Source organism: Leptopilina heterotoma, unplaced genomic scaffold, assembly GCF_015476425.1.
Source record: "Leptopilina heterotoma isolate Lh14 unplaced genomic scaffold, ASM1547642v1 Lhet_294, whole genome shotgun sequence".
NCBI lineage: Eukaryota > Metazoa > Arthropoda > Insecta > Hymenoptera > Figitidae > Leptopilina > Leptopilina heterotoma.
In genome coordinates, this window is record NW_025110999.1 from 787206 (window position 1) to 811361 (window position 24156).

A 24156-nucleotide genomic window follows, 5' to 3' on the forward strand; every position below is an offset into this window, starting at 1 on the left:
GACTTGCACTGTTCACAAAAAAGACTCTTAAGGCAAGTTTTCATTTTGCACTACGCAGCTGATTTTAAAACCCCTCTCTCCCATTGGCGGAACGTTTCAACTATCCACCAATCAGCTTTCACTTTCCGTTTGTTTCTTTTCCAGTCTTCACGAATCAAATTTCATACTATGTAAATCCGCGCCAAATTCAAATGAATTATATCATTTCAGTAATTTTTTTGTAATAAATAAATAATAAGATACATTTATGTTAATAATCAATCTTTTATTCGCTTATATACAGTATTTTTTCACTTCAGTAGTTTTTTTTGTTGATTTCTAATCCGCTAGCGGTAATAAATTATAAACAGTTCACTATATTCAGGCAATCACCTTTCATTTAAACATTCGTGTCTAAATTTAGCCATTCAATTTGACAATTTCGCATAATTTTCCATATTCGCTCTCAGCGACTATTTTTTCGCAGGTATACTTCTTTATATTTTATTATTTTTTTTTTGTGAATTTTCATGACTCCTAAGAAACTTGCACGTATTCAATGCATTACCATTATTTACATCAATGCATGCACCCTTAAAAATTTTCACGATAAATGAGAAAAAAATAAATTTTATAATTTCCATGAATTAAAAATGATCTACAAAAAATAGTATTCTTTTGATAAAAAAATTATCTAATCAGTATACGAAGTATTTACGTAGTTTTACATTTGAAAGAGAAGAAGAAGAATAAGATAATGATACTGACATAAATTAATTTTTACAATACCAAGATAGTATACATGTTTCATTCGTTCGCTCTCTTTCTCTCCTTTTTTTTTGATAAATATAAAGTAGATATTTAATAGCTTTTTTTTATACAGAAAAAATACGCCGTGTTGATGAAGTTTCAAAAAGCCGTGTACGAGTATAAAACATATTTATCTTCTTTCTTTTAAGGAAAACACACTCTTCTTTTTAATAATAAAAAAAATCGAGTGCGTTTAATATTTAAACGTGAAACTTTCACTTTTTAATATTCAGTTTGTGAGTAAATTCAATTGTCCAAAGAAGTACATTGTCGAGAAAATCACAATAAAAACCCGCAGATTTAAAGTTTCTCTTGTAATCTTATAAAAAAAACAAAGAGTACAAAAAAAAATCATTTCTCTTTGATCTCAGTTATGAATATCTATTTACAAATAATCTAAACTAATGGATGTTTTCCGATTAATAAAAATCGTATTCTTATGAAATTGGAGTTTAAGCAGTTTTTGTTTTTTCCTTTTTTATGTCAAGTTTTTGAAATAAATAGTCAATCGACAGGACATTACTAACATGTGTCAACAGTTATACAAAAATGAGAAAAAAAAATCTCACAAATTATACAAGTGCATACAGTTAGTACTGAAAATGCAAAGTGCTCTCTTTTATCTCTGTTTCTTCTTTTTCACTATTTAAAAGCATTTTATCAAAGTCAATAACAATCTCATAAAATGTCTTTATGAAAAAATAATTGTAAATATCAAACACAATTGGAGCTATAAGTTAATTTTCAATTTCTACTATAAAAAAAAAAAAAAAAAATTTGATGAGAAGAATATACTGCTGATTCTTGGATTTTTTTTTGTTAGATTTGTCCATGCACCGATCGTCAAAGAAATTGATTGAAATTCATTTTTCGATCAAATTCCATTATTGACGGTATTTTAACAGCAGGTATTTAAAAATTGGTGCAATTTGTAATTAAACTGGGGCATGCTTTTGTTTTAAGACTTGACATGATTAAATAAATTCATAACCGTTTGATCATATGATGAGGGACGGTGAGAAAATTAGTGCACTAGGAATTGGCATTTGGCGGTGGAGGCCTTCGATCGTAGTCTCGTCTGTAGTCTTTGTTTGACCTCCAATCACCTTGGTAACCATCGTTGGAGTAATTTCTACCGCCTCGAAAATGATTTTGTGGCATATCAGGGGGTGGATAACCACCACCACCACCACCACCTCCTCCTCCACCGCCTCCGCCACCGTAACCACCCGATCCACCGTATCCAACGTAAGGAGGTGGCCCCGATTGATATCGATAGTAATCGCTGAAAATAATATTCATATTGTTAGTAATTTTTTCTAAGAAGCAAGTAAACTCTCAGTACATTTACATCGATTGCCTGAAAATTATTGCCAGAAATTACAGACTTTGCATTCGTTAATTAACTTTAAAAAAAGTATCAAAAAGTAATTTTAGGAGTAAAAAGAAATAGTAAAAAGTAGCTATCGAAAAATTAAATTTGACGAACGAAAAAACTCGTTTTCATTGATTCAATGTGCAAACAAGTAACTTACTTGAAGTACGTTTATCACAAAAATTTTATTATGATTTCCAGAAAAAATATTAACTTCCTTCTTTATCCTAGTGACCATTAAATAATTTATTTTAAATAGGGATTTAAATACATATTGTTTTTTTTCCGAAGGAATTAAATTTTTAATAATTTTAGTGTAAAACCTTTTGAAATATAATTATTTATAAAAATTACAACTGCAGTTCTTCCAAAATTCAATTATTTTTAGGATTTTCAAATAAAATTAAACAAAACTTTAAGAATTTTTTAGAAAAATAATATAATAATATTTTTAATTAAGTATTTAAATATTATTATTCTTTTACAACAATAAAAATGTTCAAAGATTTCAATTTAAAAACCTTTTGAAATTTAATTATTTCTGAAAATTTTTACTAAAACGTTTCCAATATTCAATTATTTTCTATAATAGAGTTGACACAAAAATTTGATTTTTCCCTGATATCCAGGAAAAATAATTTTCATGATATCAATTTAATTATTTTCTAAAATTTGTAACTAAAATTCTTTCTTAAATCAATTATTTTTTATAATTTTTGCAAAATTTCTTTGTGAATTCAATTATTCATAGAAAAAAAAGAAATTTCACCGCAAAAATAATTTTGAAAACCATTTGCTAATAATTCAATTTTATGAAATTTAGATTAGTCGAAAACTCACAATTAAACTTATATTCAAAACTTGAACTAATTTCAAAAAAAAATTTTTAATAAAATTTTTCAAAAATTGACAATTTTTAGAATTGTTAACTAAAATTTTTAAAAATCCAAATTTTCTAAAATTTCATTTTGAAAATTTTTGATAATCAATTATTTATAAAAACTGTCAACGCAACTTTTCTAAAATCCCATTATTTTTTGATTTTTTAAGTAAATATAATAGAATAGAATTTATTTATTGATTTTTTAAGTGAAGTTCTTCGTTAAATAATTTTTTAGTAAAATTTTATGATAGTTCTCCGAAGAATTAAATTATTTCCAATAAATTTTTGTCGTGAATAAATAAAAATAAAAGGTTTTGCATTAAAATTCGTGGTGATTTCAAACAAAACAAAAAAAATCAAGAAGAATTAAACTTATTGATTTAAATGTAAAATGCAAAATTTTAAATTAAAACTTAAAAAAAATGATTTTGATAAACTTACTTTCTTTTTTCATTCATGTGCATTCGATCACGATCTCGATCTCGATCGCGGTGATATCCACCTCCTCCCATACGTCCGTAATTGTCAAATCTTTCTCGTTTGTGATCTCCAAACCTGATTTAAAGGATAAAATTTTTTTGTGAAATGGAGAAAATAATTTTAAAAAAAGTCAAAAAAACTTAATAATTTTGGACACATTGAATTGAAGAGTTAGAATTAGAATTAGAGTTAGAATGAATCTAATTTTAGAAAAATAACGATTTTAATTATAAAATCCAAAAACTTAGTCTTTAATAAATTACAAATTTACTTCAAGTTCAGATAAATACAAATTTTGTTTAAATAGTAGTTTTGTTAAATAGTAATTCATTTAAATGAAAATTTAGTTAAATAAAAATTTAATTCCACAAAAATTCAATTAAATGAAACTTTAATTAAATAAAAATTCCAATTAAATGAAATTTTATTTAAATAAAAATTGAATTCAATGAAATTTTAATTAAATAAATTTCAATTAAATTAACCTTCAAGTAAATAAAATTGCAGGGATCAAAGTGATATTTGCATGTTATATATTATATTAGATAAAAAAGGAGATTTTAATTTTTAAAAAGGGGAATAAGTTTTAAAAAAGAAGATTTTTCAAATTAAGTTCAAATAACTAAAGTTTTTCCAAAGCTTGCAAAAAGTAAAAATTCTTTTCTTCAACATATTAAAAAAATGTCGAACTTACAAAGAGATTTTAATTTTTGTAAATTTTTTTTTAAAAAGTGAAAAAGTGGACTATGATTCCTGAAATTGTTGTTAAATAAAAAATGCAGTTGAATAAAAATTCTCTATTATTAAAATTTAATTAAACCTAAATTCAAATAGATATTTAATTTAAATGAAATAAAATGACAATTTTTGTAAAGTTTTCTTTAAAAAAAGGGGACAAACTTTTGATCCTTGAAATTGTTCTTGTAATATAAAAAATGCAGTTTAATAAAAATTCTCAATTGTTAAAATCCGGTTAAATATAATTTCAAGTATTTGACTGAAATAAAATAAAATTACAATTTTTGTAAATTCTTAAAAAAGGAGAAAAAAAGAAACTAACTTTAATTCCTGAAATTCTTATATTATTTAATAAAAAATGCAGTTGAATAAAAATGTCTAATTATCAGTATTTTTAAATGTAAATTCAAATATTTAATTTAAATAAAATGAAAAAATATAAATTATTATTCAATAAAAAGTGCAATTGAATAAAAATTTCTAATTATTATCAGTATTTAGTTAAATGTAAATTCAAATATTAGTAAAATCGCAAAATACAAACCTGTTATCTCGATGATCTCGTCCGTCTCTCGGCATCCAATGTTCGTCCTCTCGACTTCCACTATAGTGTCCTCCCATTCCATATCCACCGCTGTCTCTTCTAATCCTCTCGTCCTTACTTGAACTCAATCGATCCATATTTCTGTCATTATGACCTCGATCTCTATCACGATCACGATCTCTGTCGCGATCCCTTTTCATTTCCTTGTGCTTCATCGGTTCCTTTGATTCCTTATGCCTCGTCATTTCTCCAGTACTGTTTGTTGTACTTGGCGTGGAATTTGACGTCGACGTCACTGGCGTTATTGTTATCCCTCCAATTGTCACCGACGAAGTGCTACTTATAGTGCTCAACGATGTATTTGTTATTAAATGTTTTTTAACTGGGAAATTATTTGTATTCTCCTCGGCCTCTTCGATTCTTCTTTTAACTGGACGTGATTCCTTCGCATTGTCCGCTGGACTTTTCGTCGAGTGCTTCTCTGATTTCTCCTCCGATTTCTAAAAAAAAAAAAAGAAAAGGAAACATTTTTTTTTATTTAAATCGAAAATTACATTTTTTTTTAAATCGAAAATTTTGAAATTATTTTCTTTGAATTAAAAGATTTGAAAGTATATTTTATGAATAAAATAAAAAATATTTTAGTACCTTTGTAGGAGTGGCTTCCTCTTTTTTCTCAGGCGTCGAAGTCATACTGGAGTGTCCATCTCCTTTTTTAATTGCATGCTTATAAAGTTTATAAAGTTTCTTTGCATCGAACTCGGTGAATTTAGAAACAAAATACCATAGATTGCTCCTCCATTCTTTCACTTGCTCGGGGTCTTTATATTCCAAAAGACAGGTATTTATTTGATTTCCAATTTGTACAAGACAGTTTCTGGTGTGAGCCAGTTGATCCGATTCACTTAATGATTGATCAGGCTTGTCTAGAGCTTTCAAAGCTTTCTTTACTGGTCTCATCTTTTCCTTACACTATTGAGCAAAATTTAAATATTTTTATTATAATATCGAAAAACTTCCTTGACGAGGAAGAAAAAAATAATATAAAAGAAAATAGAAAGCGTTGAAAAAATTGGTATTTTAAAAAAAATATTTAAAAAAAATATTTTTAAATTTAGAAGATAGAATAAATTAGGACTTAGATAATTAACTAATTAGTGCATAATTTACCTCATTAAAAATTGACGGATCCAAATCGCCCAGAACATCGAGAGCTCTTGGTTCATTATTCGCTGTAAAATGCATTGGCCCTACAGGTTGCTTCGACTTTTTATTTTTCTTACTCTCTTTTTTCTCCTTTTTCACTTTCTTCTCCTTCTTCTTCTCCTCAGAAACTGTTTCAGCCTCCTCTTTGCTCTCCTTTTTCACCACAACATCTTCATCTTTATCTTTATCCTTATCCTTATCTTTCTCTTTCTCTTTTTTTTGTATAACCTGCTACAAAAATTTTTATGGGAAATATTAAGCAACAACATATACCAAATCCATTTATTATTCCATTTTTAATTTATTATTTATATATATATTTATAATTTAATTTTTAATTAATTATACCTTTTCAATCTTTGGCTTTGGTTTTTTGTTTTCCTCTCCAGAACTGTCGTTTTCTTCAACAATTTCCTTCGTAATTGCTTTTGAAACATCTTTAGTTTTTCTTGGTTTTCTTGTTCTTGTCTATAAATTTTTATAATACAAAAACATTATAAGGAATGTCGTAATTTATTAGATATTCAAATTGTTATTATTTTTAAATTTATTAAATATTCAACACTGATTGAAACAACACTAAGTGAATTAATGTGCGTGATAATTTTTTACTTCTACTAAATTACGTACAATATCAAAAATTTTATAAAATCTTGTATTTTAATATTATAATGATTAACGAGTAAGATTTTTATTATTTTTAAATTGAATAGTTGTTAAAATTTAGAGATAATATAAACACAATACTCACGATACATTTTTCTGAACACAAATATAATTGAACGAAATAAAAAAAAGATGGTACGAATTTTCAATTTGTAAATTGTTTTTACAATTTGATACAGAAAGATTTTTTTATATCAAATATTCGAAATAAATTTATTCATTTAATATCGATACCTATTAATTTAATTGAATAAATATGAAAATAAATAAGTAAATAAATAAAATTAATTAATTAAATAAATTCAAAATCAATTGAATTTTTATTTTCTATAAATCAATTTATAGATTCAGTGTTCTATTTACAAAAAAAAAAAAAATTGGAAAAAATGCATAATAAATAAATAAATAAACGACAAACATATAAACAATGTGGAGTACAAAGGTGCGAGTGATGGGATAAGGCAACAGTCATTAGGATTTACCTTGGAAAGGGAATCAACTTGTGGGATCAGGACGAAACCCTGTTAAAATAATAAATTATATATGAATTTAAATTAAAAAGAAGTCTTCGAATAAATTATAAATTTTTTTTTTGTTTCTTTTAATTTAGAAATAGAAATTCGAAAATTCTTACCACTCCTAATTTGAGATCCATTTGTTTCTTCAATACTTTCAAAAGATATTCCCCTCTAGTACTGATTCTCTTCCACTGTAATTTATTGCTACCATTTCCTTGCAATTTTTCATTTAGCTTTAAACTTGGATCAGCTTTAATTGCCTCCCAAGATCCCATACCGTGTTGATAGATACCTCTCAATAGTCTCGAATCATCCTCCGTTGTCCATTCACAATCGAAATTTGCTGGTTTTACTCTGCAATTAAATAATTATTATATCTATTTATCTTTTATATTAATAAATTAATAATTTAAAATAAAATATGAATTTTTTTTTTTGTTTTAAAAAATGACATTTGTGTTTAAAAAATGGTATCCTAATTTTTCTAAATTTTATAATTTCAGATCTAAAATAATTTAAATCTTGTATAGAATTTTATTAAAATTTTGGAAAAGAATCGAAATGTTTAAAAGAATTTTATTGAAAACGTTTGAAAACAATAATTGAATTCTTTCAAGAAATTTAATTAAAATTATACTGAAATTAATTGAATTTATCTAAAGAATTTTATAAAAAATTTTGAAAATAATTGAATTCATCTATTAAAAGAAATTTTATTAAAATTGTATTGAAAATAATTGTAATTATAATAATTTATGGTAATAATTGAATTCCTTCAAGAAAATTCATTAAAAATATATTGAATATAATAAAATTTTAGTAAACAAATTTTATTAAAATTTTTAACATTAAATTCAATCGAAAATTTTATTAATAAATTATTATTATTTAGGTATTATTATTATTTTTTAATAATAATTGAATTCCTACCAAGTACTTTATTATTTATGAATTTATTTAAATTATTTAATTCAATTAAATTTATTTGAATTTGTAAAAATACAAATTCAATTCCATCAAAGAAAATTTAAATTCTTTTGAGGAATTTAATTTAAATTGTACTGAAAAAAATTGAATTCTTTTAAAAAATTTTACAAAAATTTCTGAAAATAATTGAATTCTTCTAAAGAATTTTATTAACATTTTTGAAAATAATAAATAGAAATAAATAATAAAATAAATAAAATAAAATAATAAATTAATAATAATTAATTAATTAATTAATATGTGAATTTTTTAAATTTTGAATCTAAAATCTTTCAAAAATTGGAAGTTGATATTTGAATATAAAAAAAAATTTGAAATTTTGCATACTAATAATAATAAATCAAGTACCGCGTTTCGCTCGTATTATTAGCTAGTTTTTTACTAAAATGGAAAAATTTTTTAAATTGTTAAATGGAAAATTGTTTACATACTTGACATCCAAATGCCAATTGGCTCGATGCTCGGCATCAGATGGTAGAGCTTGATCCAAAGGTTCGAGTTCTTTGACAGCAGCTGACAATGATTTAGCATTAACCATAACACCGCCCAATTTGAAAGTTGGTCTTCTTCCACGTTTACGTCCTGTTCCTTTACCATCATCATCATCAGTAGCAGCAGCAGCACCAGCGGCGGTGGTTTTATTTTCCTTCGTCGGGGCAGCACTCTCATATTCTGTCAAACAAGTTTCACTTCTCGCTCGTAATTGTTCAGATAGAAATTTCAATTCAGGAAGTGGCTTCTCCTGTAATTCAGCGTCAACAGCAATATCGTCTAATCTCTTTAAAGGAGCTGGGAATTTTTTATAACTCTTGATAAATCTCCTAATTTCAACGTCAGTGAAACTCTTGATATTTTCACGTGGTGTGACACGTGGTCTACCACGTTTCTTCGGTCTATCATCATCACTTCCATCGCCTTCACTACCCGAATCATCAACATCATCACTCTCCTCATCATCATCCGCCTTTTTTCTCTTTCGTCCTCTACCCTCGCCTTGATTTATTTGCTGCAATGTCTTTCGACTCCTCGGCGGTAAATAAAGATCCTCCATTTCCTTCGATTTCTCCTCCTCTTCAACTTTCATACGGAAATTCTCAGGTATAATTTCCGCCCAATCTTTACTGTCATCCTCATTATCATTCATTTGATTCACTGGTTCTGATTCCTCCTCAAAGGCGGCAAAACTCGCAACTTTAAAAGCCGATAATAATTCATCGCCAACTGTTGTTGGCGCCTCATCACGTGTCTCAGCTCTTCGTAATATTTCATCAATATCACAAGTTGGCTCCTCATCGCCATCCTCCTCGTCCTTGAACAATTCTTCAGCGCCAAATTTTAAAATTGCACTTAAATCTTCTTTATTAAAGGGATTATTATTCGAACTACTGCCCTTCTTATCTAAAACAGTTCGACCAGTTGTGTCCATTCGTTGAATGACAAGATGATCGAGAACCATTTTTTGCTTGGCACGTTCAACAATTTCCTCTTCGACAGAATTCTTTGTTACTAATCTATAAATATTGACTTGATTCTTCTGACCGATACGATGTGCTCTAGCTTGCGCTTGAAGATCATTCTGTGGATTCCAATCGGAATCGAATATAATAACAGTGTCGGCGGTTGCTAAATTAATTCCCAAACCACCGGCTCGTGTTGAAAGGAGAAAACAAAAATCTGTTGAACCCTCAGCGTTAAAATGATCGAGAGCTTGCTTTCGCAATTCACCCTTAATACTTCCATCCAATCGCTGGAAGGGAAAATGTCTCTTTTGAAGATATTCACTAAGAATATCCAAAAGTCGGACCATTTGACTGAATATTAATACACGATGACCAGTTTCACGTAAACGGACCAATAATTTATCGAGTAGAACAAGCTTTCCAGAACCACGTATCAATTGCTGAAGATAATCCTCATTTGATTCTCTATTATCATTATCGGCTGGTTTCGTCAAAAATGCATGATTACAACATTTTTTCAATTCAATAACAATATTTAAGAATGTCGTCGTTGATCCTTTATTGCCTTTTCTCAAGGCATTGTAATTTTTTGTTAAAATCCACTTATAATATTGTTTTTGTAACGATGTCATTTCAACACGTAAAATTTGTTCAACCTTTGCCGGAAGGGATTTTTCAACGTCTTTTTTCACACGACGAAGAATAAACGGCTCCAGTTGTTTATGAAGTTTTGAGTAGCCTTTCTGTGCCGCATTATCGTGCTCTTTTTCAAATTCCTCCCACGTTACAAATCTGTAGAGATAGAAAAAAACAATAGATAAATAAATTACAATTATGAAGAAAAAAGAAAGAAAATTCTAAAATTTATACAAACTTGTTGGGCATAATGAAGTGTAACAGTGCCCATAATTCTTTGAGACTGTTTTGCAAAGGTGTGCCTGTGATTAAAAGTCGATGATTTGTATTAAATTCAGTGAGTGCTTTGTACAAGAGTGAGTCATCATTTTTTAAGCGATGAGCTTCATCGACCAATAGAACGGCCCAATTCAATGCACCTAAGAACAATTTATCCTTAAGGACTATCTCGTAGGTCGTGAGAATAGCGTTAAATTTTATTTTCTTTGATTTGAAACACCATTCATAGTCTCTGATCTAAAAAAAGAAAACAGTATTTTTAAAAGCCATCGGTTTTTTCTATCATATATATAGTTTGCCTAAAAGTAAAATTCTATTTTTGACTAATTGAATTTTAAATTTAAATTAGTAAGTTGTTAGAAATCTTACCTTCCCAAGATCATTTATATTATCAGCATTAATAGATTTAAATTCAATAATTTTTAAATGTTCAAACTTGCCACACTAATAGAATCTTAAAAATTTAATAAATTCAGGCTTCGCACTTGTTAATTAATTAAAAAGGGTATAAAAAAAGCTTTTAGACTGAAAAAAAATGAGAAAAAAATAGCTATCGATAAATTAATTTTGACGTCCGAAGAAACTCGTTTTCGTTGATTCAATTTGGGCAAAAGTAATTTATTTTATTCAGAGTTATCACAGAAACTTATTCTAGTAATGACTTCAACTCTAAATTTTTGGAAAATTAAATTATTTTCCAAATTTTCAATTAGAATTCTTTAAAAATATGATTAGATTATATTTCAAATTAATTTCTAAAAGTAACTACCTTTAAAAACTTTTAATTACAATTTTTCAACAACCTCAAAACATCAGAATTTCACTAGAATTTAAAAAAATTATTGAATTACATTTTATTACTTATGATAATAATTGAATTCATTTAAGAATTTTATTTAAATTTTTGAAAATAATTTAATCGTTTCGAAAAAAAATTAAAATAATTGAGGCCTTGGATCCAATAACTCGCCCGACGCTCGGAGGAACGCGCAACTGCCAGTCAGTGAGCAGTGAGCGCCTCTGTGTCACTCACTGCTACCCAACTGGTATTAGCGCGTTCCTCCGAGCGTCGGGCGAGTTATTGGATCCAAGGCCTCAATTTTATTAAAAGTGAATTGAAAATAATTGAATTCTTGTAAAGAATTTTATTATTTATGAAAATAACTGAATTCATACGAAGAATTTTGTAAAATTGTTTTGAAAATAATTGAATTCTTTCGAGGAATTTCATTTTATTGTATTTAAAACAATTAAATTTCTACAACGAATTTTATTATTTTTGAAAATAATTGGATTCATGCGAAGAATTTTGTAAAATATTTTTAAAATAGTTGAATTCCTGCAAAGAATTATATTATTTATAAAAATAATTGAATTATTGCGAAGAATTTTATTAAAAGTTTTGAAAATAATAAATAGTAATAATTAATTATAGTTAATATATGAATCGAATTATTCGAAACTTCAGTATTTGTTGTTAAATAAATGTTTAAATACTTATTATTATTTATTTTTTCATAACAATTCAAACTTTTAATAATTATAATGAAAAATCTTTTGAAATTTAATTATTTGTTAAATTAAAATTACAACTGCAATTCTTCCAAAATTCAATTATTTTTTAGAATTTTGAAATAAAATTATTCAAAACTTCACAATTTTTTAGAAAAATAATTAAATATTAATTAAATAAAATTTTTTTTTAAATTAATTAAATATTTAAATACTACTATACTGTTACAAAAATAAAAAATTACCAAGATTTCAATTTAAAAACCTTTTGAAATTTAATTATTTCTAAAACTCTTCTAATAAAAAGCTTCTAATATTTCAATTATTTTCTATAAAAGAGTTGCCACAAAAATTTGATTTTGTTTTTCCCTGATTTCCAAACGAAATAATTTTCAAGAATTCAATTCAATTCTTTTTTTACAAATTATAACTAAAATTCTCTTTTAAATCAATTATTTTTCATATTTTTTTAGAAAGTTCTTTGTCAATTCAATTATTCATAGAAAAAAAAGAAAGTTTACCTCAAAAATAATTTTGAAAACCATCTGCTAATAATTCAATTTTATGAAATTTCGATTAGTCGAAAATTCACAATTAAATTTATATAGGTATTTTAAACTTGGACTAATTAAAAAAAAATGTTAATAAAAATTTTTCAAAAATTTACTTCTTTAGAATTTTCAACTAAAATTATTCGAAATTCAAATTTTCTGAAATTTTAATTTTAAACTTTTTGAAATTCAATTATTTATAAAAATTGTAAACGCAATTCTTTAAAAATTCCATTATTTTTGGAATTTTTAAGTAAAATTATTCGTTAAATAATTTTATGATTGCTTCAAGAATTAAATTATTTTAAATAAATTATTGACGGAAATAAATGAAAATAAAATGTTTTGCATTAAAATTTATAGTGATTTCAAAGTTTATAGTCAAACAAAAAAATTCAAAAAGAATTTAGTCTTTCTCAAAGGTTTAAAATGTTTAATATTTTCAAAGTTTCCTGTACACCAAAATCCAGAATTTTCTAATAAATTCTGAAAATTTAATATTTTTTCAGTACTTTTCTGAAAATTCCCCCACTTTCCCCTGAATTTCCTATAATTTTCCAAATTTTTCAATTCTTATCAGAATTCAACTACGAGAATTCAATTATTTCATTAATTTATTATTAATACTAATTAAAAAAACAGTAATTGATAAAATAAATGATTATTTCTAAAAATCGCAATTGAAAAATTTCAATTCAAAATTGAACATGTTTTTAAAATTTTTAAGGTGACCTAGAAAATTTAAAGATAATTTATGTTTTTCAATAATTTGATATTTTTCTTCTACTTGATGTAAAGTTTTCTTACTTCTCTTATTTCTGTTCTATGAGAACCCACTTACTTTCAAAATTCATCAAAATGTAAAAAAATGTCTAAATCAAAAATAATTTTGCAGCAATCACATCACTTTATCTTTTATTCTAATAGAATGAAGGGAGGAATTATTTGTCGAAAAAAGTAGATAAAACAAATAATCTTGTAAATTAATTAATGAATTGTAATTTTGTATCAACACTTAAAATTTTAATAGTTTGGAACTTGAATCAACGAAGATTAGATTAGATTAATTTGGATTTATAAAAGTAAATTTAGTAACAAAATTTTTATACATTAGTGAAGCAAGATTGCTAAATTTATGATTATTTTGAAGAAAATAAATATGAATTTTATTTAAGCTACTAAGGGGTTTAAAATAGTGCAAATTCTCTAAAAAAAAATAGAAAAAAGTAGCTTTCAGTGGAAGAAATCTACAAAAAAGATCTGAATAGTAACAAATCGTTAAAAAAAAAAGTAGTAAATAGGTTTTAGGGGCCGTCCATAAACTACGTCACGTCTTAGAGGGGGGGTGGAATTCATTTTTTGTGACGTTCTGTAGAAAAAATGGCGCTAGGGTAGGGGGGGGGGTGGAAAAATTATGCAAAATAGTGTGACGTAGTTTATGAACGGCCCCTTAGTAAATGAGTGCGAAGTCTGTAAATAATATGGGCGAGAAACTTACAACATTCCTTGATGTAATGTCACCGAGATATGTCACAAAATTCAGTTCTGGTGCCCATTGTGTCATTTCTCTCTGCCAGGATGTCATTGTCGATAGTGGAACAACTAACAAAAATGGCCCATAAAGTTGATGTGTATGAAACAGATAATATAAAAAGCAAATTGTCTGGATTGTTTTTCCGAGACCCATTTCATCGGCAAGAATTACACTGCAAACAAAAGAATTATTACATAGTGAAAATTATTTTTTGGAAAAGAAAAATTGAATTTTGTACAAAATAAAACAATTGTTTTTTTTACCTGTTTTCTTTACACCACGAATGAATCATCCAATTGAGACCATTCATTTGATAATCTCGGAGAATTAATTCCTTCCCTTTACCCACATATTCGGGTTGTTCTTTAAGTTGATGAAACTTTGGCCTCGATTTTAAAACTTTACAATGCTTACTGGGCGTATTTTGTGAGTCCTCTCTATCTCGGAATTCTTGAATTTTTTCCGGCCATCTTTTTACAATGAGAGCACCATCTTCCCATGTTGCATCGGCATATGGTAAACTCTCCCATTTACAATAATAATCCGGATAAACTGAATCAGGTTTATCGAATTCGGCAATTATTCTTTCAACAAAATTATAACTTTTTAATAAATCTTGTTGAAGTTCAAGTTGACATTCGTAATAATCAATATCTTCGGGTCCCGCATAATCCCTCCAATATTTAATTTCACGTTCTTTTTTCACAAAATTCTCCAATTTTTTTAAGCCCTTTACCTTTTGGGCTTTTAAAGAATCATTCGATTCCCAGGTATTGTGAATGTGTGACCAGCCTTTCCATTTTATTAAATATTGTACCTCAGTTTCTTCATTTTCCAAATCAGTTGGATTTGGATCGCCATTCTCTTCAACGGCGTAGAGTGTTGTTATATTACCTGTAACTGTTTACAAAAATTCGTCTTTTAAATGGAATTATAATTTTTTTGAAAATTATTTTTCAGTTTCATTTTAAATTTAGATAAAGATTTTTTAAAAATCTAATTTAATATTTTTCTTGAATAAACAAAAATACACTGATTATTTTTAACGAACCTCCTTTCTTTCCATTTCTCTGTCCCAAAATGCGTTCAATTGTTTCCGCATTATCGGGCTCGGCTGGTACTTCAGTCTCATCTTGTTCCACAAGATCCTCACTGTCAGTTTTATCCTCGCTTTCTTCTTTGTAACTAACAGCAGCTCCTGTTCTTCTTGTGACTTGTCTGTAGAAACAAAGAGCAAAAAAAGGTGTCAAATTTCACAAATTATAACATTAAAGTGTAATTTTAATTAATTTAATTAATTTCTTCTAATTTATTCTCAGCATAGAAATTGAATTAAATTATTTAAAGAAATAAATTACAATAGAATGAAAATATGAAAAACTCTTACCTTCTATGATCATCACTATCATAAGAGGACTCTGAAGAGTCAGAAAGTTGTTTTTTACGTGCTCGTGCTTTCTCTTTGGCTTTTTGAGCAGCTTGCCGATTTATCGATTTACTCGGTGGTGGTTTCTTTCGTTCAACATCTGACTCTGAATCTGAACTATCGGAATTCCACGTACTATGTGTACTAGAAGAAGAAGAATAACTAATCTCAGCTGTGCAAAATTCAAGTTCTTACAATTTTTTTTTCTGTTAAACAGATTATCCAGATAAAGTTCTTTATATTTAAAAATTTTCCTTTGACTTTTTTTTAATTTCAAGCGTCTTAGTTTTTTCATTAATTAATATTTCACAACTTTTATTTCTTTTTTCTTTGTTAATTTTAATTGCTATTTTTTCTGTTTTTTCCCTTTATCTTAATAATCGGTTTTTTAATTAAAATTAAATGTTAAGAATTAAAAAATACAAAATTTAGTTAAAATTGAAGAAATTAAATAGGAAATTTAATAAAATTGAAAAAAATTAAATTAAAATTATAGTCCAATTTAACAAATTTAAAAAAGTGTTTTAAAATAGATAGATTTTAAAAATATAGAAATAACTGAAATCTTCATCAAGAGTAACTTTTCGAGAAAGAAGAATAAATCGTGGTCAGAATTTTTTTATTTTGCGAAAACTTATGAAGATCCCATTCTAAAATTAATAAAGTACTAAAAGAATCCACTTTTATTTAAAGATAAAAATTAATTTCCAAATTCTAATAAAATAATTTTTTTTTTTGAGAAAACTTTAAAACTGCTGAAAATTAGAAATGAATCTAAACCATTAAAAGCAATAGTTTACACTTCGAATATCAATTTATTAACACCAACAGTTTATATATAAAAAGCATTATCAACTTTCCAATAAAAATAGAAATGATAATAAAAATAATAATAACAAAAACAGTAACTGTATTAATAAAAAAATAATAATAACAATAATAAAAAGTCGATAGGTAAGAAAAACTATGTACGAGTGACTTAATATTACAAAATAATTGTTTCAAATAAACAAACATAAACCAGTGAAACATTAAATACTATAATTGTGAATAAAAAGCAAATTTTAAAACCACACAAACTAAAAATGAAACCTGCAAATATTTGGATTATGCCCAGGAAAAAAAAGAAGTAAAAATTCTATTTCCAATATTCTTAAGTTTTAGATTTTTGTTGATTTGATAAATTTTCGAAAATAAAATATTGGAAATAATTAAAAATTCCTAATTCTTAAACTTTTCCAACTTTAAAAAAACATATTTACAGTTAATTTTAAAAATAAATTTCTTTTAATATACACAATCTATTTTCAGTTGAAAAACAAATATCATAAATTTTATACAATTTTGTCAAAGTTTTTTCTTTGGAGTACATCCAAATTAATCAATTTTATTAATTTTTCCCGAAGATAATTTTTTTGGTCAAATTATACAAAATTAAAAAGGAATACTTCTTCCAAAGTTTTTCAATTAAAAATATTTTATTAATTTTCCCCGAAGACAATTTTTTTAATTATTCAAAAGAGAAAGGAATACTTATTTCTTCCATTTTTTCAATTAAAAAACCGAAATGTGTATAATTTATGATTAACGCGTTTTCAACTTGTTATTACTTTATTGTTTTTAAATTGCAAAAAAAAAATTTTGGAAAAACTGTCTAATGAATTTCTTCTTTGGAAAATAAATATTTGTTCTTCTTTCTTTCCTGGGCAATAGTGCTATTGCTTGCAACATCAAAAAATTTGAATTTAAATTTAAAGCTTACACACTGTTTAATGACGAAGCTTAAAAACTGCAAGCACAAAAATATACACTTATTATAGTGCCAGTGTCAATGAAATTTATGCAATGTAAAATAGAAATTTATCTATAATATTTAGTAAATTAACAATTAGAAGGAACCTTGTCTTACCCACTTTAATTTCAAATAATATTTCCTACAGGCTTCATTAAAAAAATTAATTAAATTGTTAATTGAAGAGAAAATTTGTTAAATTATTAAAAAAGTATCAGTAAAGAAAATAAGTAAAACGTTAATATTAGGAAAAATAATTCCAATAAAATAAATAATTAAAATAAGAAGTAATTTAAAGAAAAGAAATAATTTAGATAAAAGAAGTCATTTCAGTAAAAGAAATAATTGAAATAAAAAAAAATCGTTCCTTCAAATTAATAAAGAATACTTACCTTTTTTTCTTAATTTTCTTGCGACTATCGCTGTCGCTTTCACGTTGTGTCGTGAGCCTATCGGGCTCTTTCCTCGACCGATTGGACCTTCTGATGCCATAAATATCAGGATTCTCGTCCCATTCACGACTAGAATCGCTTTTGTGTCGGTGTTTTGTTTCAGTGCTGTTATTCGTTCGTTTGCTCTGATAATTATCATTTTGTGCAGGTGCATCAGACTTTTCAGATTTCTCAGACTTTTCGGATTTATCAGATTTATCTGATTCAGAACCTGACGCTGAACCGGAACACGAGGAGCTAGATTCACTGCACGAGCAGTCAAATTATTTTTACTTTTTACCATTTCCAATAAATGTTTAACGAATTTTTTTTAATATAGGTACAGTATAATAAACCAAATAACATAACTAAAATTTTAAAACAAATTTCGTATCAACAGAATTTTTTTCTAAAAAAAATAATAAAAGAACATTAAAAATTTATTAATCTTTTTTAATTAATCATTAATTATAATATTAATAAAGATTAATTATAATAAATTATTAATTAATAATTAATAATAATAAAATTATTAATATTATTATTTAATAAATAATTAATAATAAATAATAATAATAATAATAATAATAATTAATAATTATTTAATATTATTATTTATTATTAATAATAATAAATTAATAATTAATTAATTAATTATTATTAATTATTATTAATTATTAATTTATTAATTATAAATTATTAATTTATTAATTATAAATTATTAATTTATTAATTATAAATTATTAATTATTATTAATAATTATCAATCAATCCAATTATATTAAATAGTGACCAAAAAATGATAACTTCGAAAAAATAAATTATTATAATTAATTAAAAATTAATATTAATTTTTAATATTTTAATTTTGATAATTAATAAAAATATTAAATTATTAAAAATTATTAATTATGATAGATTAATATTATAATTAAAAATTAATTACTAATTATAATAAAATATGTTGATTATAATTAATTAAAAATAAGGATATCGAATTTTTTCAAAAACAGTAACTGATAAAATAAATCAAAAGTCGAAGAAACTGTGTAAGATAATTATCATGAATATATTGTTAGTGTAAGGCGGAAAATTTCAATAACCAGGGAATTTATTGCAAAAGGACAAAGACTATAATAATAATAATATAGCAAACATGAAAATCAAATACAAAAAAATGTTAAGCGAGTTGAAAATTTAAAAAAAAGTAGCATTTTTTTTAATTAGTAGACAAATATTAGTGTTTTTAAATAAGCTTGAAGTAACAAAAAAAAAAAATATTCAGTGTCTTGATTTTTTTCTAAATCATTTTCAGTGTTTTGATAAAATCAGGCATCACAGTACTTTTTTCCCTCAAAAAGGGGACAAAAATTAATTTTTTTTATACAACTTGAATATACAATTCAAATTTTTTATCATAATAGCTTCTATAAAATTTTTTAAAAATGATTCGATTTTAATCAGAGTGTCAACAAAAATTTAATTTTGTTTTCCCTGATTTCCAGACCAAATTTGGACTTTTCCCCTAAAGAATATTCTGCGGTTCACTCTAAAAATGATTAGATATTAAAACTATTCGAAACCATCAATAACTTCTTTTTAAAAAAAAATATTTAATCATTATTGTTTTTCCATAGGAATTAAAATTTTCAAAACATTCATTTAAATTTTGAAATTTTTTGCAAAAATTTAAGTTTTTTAAAATTTCTAATCAAATTCATTCAAAATTGAAATTTTAAAAATTTTGAAGTTCATCTATTTAAGAAAATTGTAAACGCAACTATTTTAAAATTCAATTAATTTTGAAATGTTTGAATAAAATTATTCATTAAATATTATATATTAAATAAAATTGAAATAAAGGGGCCGAAAGGGGACCAACTGTGATGCCTGTAAAATGTATAAACAATTTTTTTTAAATTACTTTTGCAATTTAATGATTCTACAATTTGCAACGATTTCCCATTTAGTAACAAAAATTCTCTATATTTATACGCATTATTACTTCATTTTTGAATACTATTATAAATAAATGAACGAAATTTATAATTTCGATCATTAAATACCCACCTATCAGATCCTGAACCGGAACCAGACGACTTACTTCCGGAGGAACTGCTGTCACTTTTACTTTCATTGTCAGAATCTGATCCAGATTCTTTACCAGATTCCGATTCTAATGTTTTCTGAAATTAATTAATGAAAATTTTTCACTCACAATTTTATAAATATACAAATAGAAATATATGCTTTTTTCATAGCCTCGGTGTGTGTTGTTTGGAATCTCTGCACATTTTCACAAATAATAAATATTCAAGAAATTTTATATGACAAAATGAAGGAAAAATTTCTTTTATACATCTTTTTATAGAATGTTTATTAAATTGTAAAGATATTTCAATAGAATTTGAAATCGCTTGAGAGTAAAGAAAAAAAAAATGAAAGTAACTGATTTCAACGTTGAAAACTGATTTTTCCTCAATATCAATATCACCGCCATTTCAACAAGTGTTGTCAAACGTCCATTTTGTGATGCAGCTTTTCAAATAAAAATTGTCGACTTCGTGATTTCCCTTCTTTTTTAGGGAACATACTTTTATTGTGGATTCGAGAAAATAAGGATTTTGGGTTTTTGAATAATTCTCAAAAATAATCTTCTGTAAAAATATATTTATTTATTTCTCCAAATCTTAAATTACAGATGTACAATATTTTTTTTGTACACAGTATAAATGTAATTTTAGAAAGAGCGATAAAATGTCATTGTTTTTTCGAGTTTAATTGCTTTTCAATAATAGACAAAAAAATCCATTATTTTTATGATAAACGAACAGAAAATAATAATAATAATAATAATAAAAGTAATAATAAAATAGAAAAAAGTTGATGTTAACTTGATACAATTCAAGAAAACATAATTAAAAAAATATTTTCGAATTCTTTTCCCTCATGTTTTACTCGTTGTTTTGTATATTTTTCTGAAATATATAATTTCAAACAAGAAAAAGAATAAAATTCTAAATCAAAAAAGAAAAATTGGAGTGAAAATATCATTTTACAATCAAAAATGAATTCCACTTTCTGAATAAAATACCAAAAACACTTCTCACAGTAATGTGAGATATTTTTAATAAAAATACTTGTTTTAAAAAACCATATTCTTGAATAAAAACAATGTTTACAAGCTCATAATACAACTGTTTACTCATAGTAAACATGATAAATTTATTTCCCATTATTTTTAATCCAATTCTTTATTCTAAACGATCATAAACAAACTTATTTACGTACAAAAAAATTAAATTAAACATTTAGTTTCTATTTAATTTTATTTGTTCAATTTCCAGAAAATCGGAAGAAAAAAACAGCTGATAAATATAATCACTTAAAATTTTTTTTAGTCATTTGGATACAAATTTTATTTTTTAAATTTCTCATTAAATTTTCTATAGAACTTTGAAAAAAGTCAACTAACCATAAAAATACTGCTTTCATTTAAAATCAAAAAATAAATTTCTATTCTGAAAAAAAATTCTAACAACCAAATTGTTCAAAAATTAGAAAAAAAACCTTTGTTTATGTATTCCCACGAAGAAAAATAGTTGATTATTTTAATAAACAGAACCCATTTGCTGACAGTTTTAATGAAGATTTTTTCATTTTTATGGTGGTAAAAGCCCATGAAAGAATATTAAAATGCTTTATAGAATATTGAAATATTTTCGAAGGATTTACCATAAACTTGATGACCCTAAAATTCCAAAAGGTTCATTAACATTTCTCAGTAAATACACATAGAAGATTTGTTTAAAAATGTCCTGAAATATTAACTGAAACTCCAAAATAAAGAGTCAAAAGTCTCTGGTAAGTCTGAAAAAAATGTTTTATTCAATTTTTGATGAATGTTAGAGGTATTTTTTGAAAATATTGTTAAAATAAAGTGTCTAATAGACTGTTAAAAATATTAATAACAACTCTATGATGACAATAACACCTGTCAGTATCAACTTTAGGCTCAATTTGCAAAAATGGGTCTAACTTAAAATTTCAAATAACTACAAGCATGAGGTGAGGAAAAACCCAGGGGATTGTTTTCCGGAAAAATTGGAGTGGAACAATAGCTCTAATTTGAAAAAACACGTGTTTGACAGAAATTTAAACAAACTTGTAGGTTATTTTAATATGAAAACTTAGTAAAATTCAGTAAAATAGGAGTGCAAGATGGTCAAGTCCCTGGCCTCAAAAGGACCTTGAGGCTACGCCCTACACGTAGAAATCAGTTAAAAATCATTATAATAATTATTTTCCTGTTTATAAACATTTTTTATTTGGCAGAGTGTGTAAACGCTTGGTTGCAATGCGATTTTCACTTTATTCCAAACAAACACCGAGGCAAGATTACGTAAATCTTTTTCGCCATTTATTCGCCGGGGATTTAAATTAACAATAAAATTAAATAATCATTAATAAAAAACCACGAGGATAACTTGAAAATTAAACAAATTCAAAACCCGTACACTCACCTGCATCGTCTTGTCTACGCGTCGCACAATGATTCTAAGTGAACATTCACAGCGTACAAAATTGCACAGTTTTCAAAATAATAAAATCCAGAAACACACGCGCTTACGATAATACACTAAAATTGATACTTAAGATCGCCACATTGTAGAAAAATTACAGATTTCACACGTACTATATGGTCGCAAACCTTAGCTTGGCCGCCATTTTGTGAACTCGACTCGTCCGTTCCTTCGCCTTCACCGCTGCCCAACCCTCCTCCCCACCCCCCCTCAAACCATAACCATGTCATAAAGGGGAACGAGGGGCAAAGGCAAGCGCCCCCTTCCTCTTGTTTCGAAATAAAACAAAAATCACGAGATTTCCCAATTTTACCTGTCGAAAACATGTTTTAATTTTAAATTTTAACGAGAAATTTATGACGAAACATTCGAAAAATTTACTAGAATTTCAATTTAATTTAAAAATCTGTAGTTGTTCGGAAAACGATTCACGAAAATTGTTTAATACGCATGCGCAATGATTACAGACGCAAATACTACCCAGAATGCAACGCGGTTCGTTTTTCGATTTCCTCTTTATGTGCGCAATTAGCGAGTTGCGCCGTTATTAGAAAAATTTTCTTGTAATTAACATTTTTTTCAATTGTTTTTTATTAATGATTAATTAGAATATTATTTTCCGATTAGACGATTTTATGAATAAACACGAAAAACATTGATTTCTTTTATAAACAAATAAAACTACTAAATACTTTTCTTTTCATGAGTAGAAATGAGAAAAGTTTTTTGTAAGTTTTTATTTATTATATTTTATTTTACTTTAATATAATTTATATTTAGTAAAAAAGTTAAAAATTTAATTTTTGAATAGAAGATCATTTGACCAGGGACTTTAAGACCATCTTTGTCACTCTTTTTTTTTTAACAGAATATATAATATTTTTAAATATTTTTTTACATCTAGGTGATAAATTAAAAAAAGCCATGCAAATATTTAATGAAAGAACAAGGCAATGAGATGTTATATAAAATAAATATGTTAATGATGTCATTAATTTGTTGAAAGCGCCCCTAGAGGGAATTTAGGAAGTGATAATAAGCTGATAATGATTTTAAATATAGATATATATATTAAACATATTGAATGTAAAATTGAGATTTTCAAATTGAAAAAGCTGGTGTAATTTTTCAAATGAGCAAAAAAATCTAATTCTCATGATTCAGATTTGGAATGTGTAATATACCGTGCTTTAACACTCACGACAAATGGATGTGGATGGTTCCATACTGTACGTAGAGATAACTATTTTATGATATTTCCTTGGATTCAATGAAAAAAATGTTACTGTAACAATTTTAAAAGGAGCAGAATGACTAGCTATTTCAAATGAAATGCACTCAGAAGTTTAGCATGCAAAACAATACTACGTACAACTGATTGTATGAAAGACAGAAAATAATACCTAAACCCACCAACGGCGTAGAAGTAAAAGGATATTACAATTCATTGACAAAATGCATAACAGATTTGGTTCTTCAATTTTAAAACAATAGTTCCCAAAATGGGGGCTTTAAAACCCCTTTGTCGAAATGTTTAAACTTTGAAATAAAATGGCGCGTACCTAAAGGCGGGTCCGCATGTTTTTTGTAACAAAACTACCCAACCCTGGCTGAAGGTAAGTACACTCAACTGATTGTCAGCCAATCAGAACATACTTCCTTTAATTTAAAAGGAAAATTCATTGAAATAGAAAATATTGATTCAAAGCATTATTTTTTTTAAAATTATAATATATTAGCAAATGTTACGCGCGCGGAACGTGATA

At 25.8% G+C, this 24156-nt stretch overlaps 1 protein-coding gene across 2 annotated transcripts; it reads right to left on the bottom strand.

Annotated features, from left to right (window-relative positions):
- Window positions 1-244: 244 nt before the first annotated feature.
- Window positions 245-24082, bottom strand: LOC122504394 (chromodomain-helicase-DNA-binding protein 1). Of its 2 annotated transcripts, none has more exons than XM_043615492.1 (16): window positions 22331-24082; window positions 19878-19993; window positions 17769-18074; window positions 15546-15728; window positions 15210-15376; window positions 14422-15058; window positions 14123-14330; window positions 10521-10798; window positions 8618-10438; window positions 7316-7553; window positions 6364-6483; window positions 5980-6243; window positions 5458-5781; window positions 4810-5309; window positions 3489-3602; window positions 245-2074 (listed from the first exon to the last, which is right to left on the bottom strand). In XM_043615492.1, exons 1-16 carry the CDS (start codon window positions 22334-22336, stop codon window positions 1822-1824), a joined length of 5535 nt encoding a protein of 1844 aa, XP_043471427.1. In that variant the 5' UTR covers window positions 22337-24082; the 3' UTR covers window positions 245-1821. The 2 variants fall into 2 exon arrangements, with proteins under 2 accessions (XP_043471427.1, XP_043471426.1); XM_043615491.1 differs by having other exon boundaries at window positions 5980-6246; window positions 22331-24081.
- Between the last annotated feature and the right edge of the window lie 74 nt (window positions 24083-24156).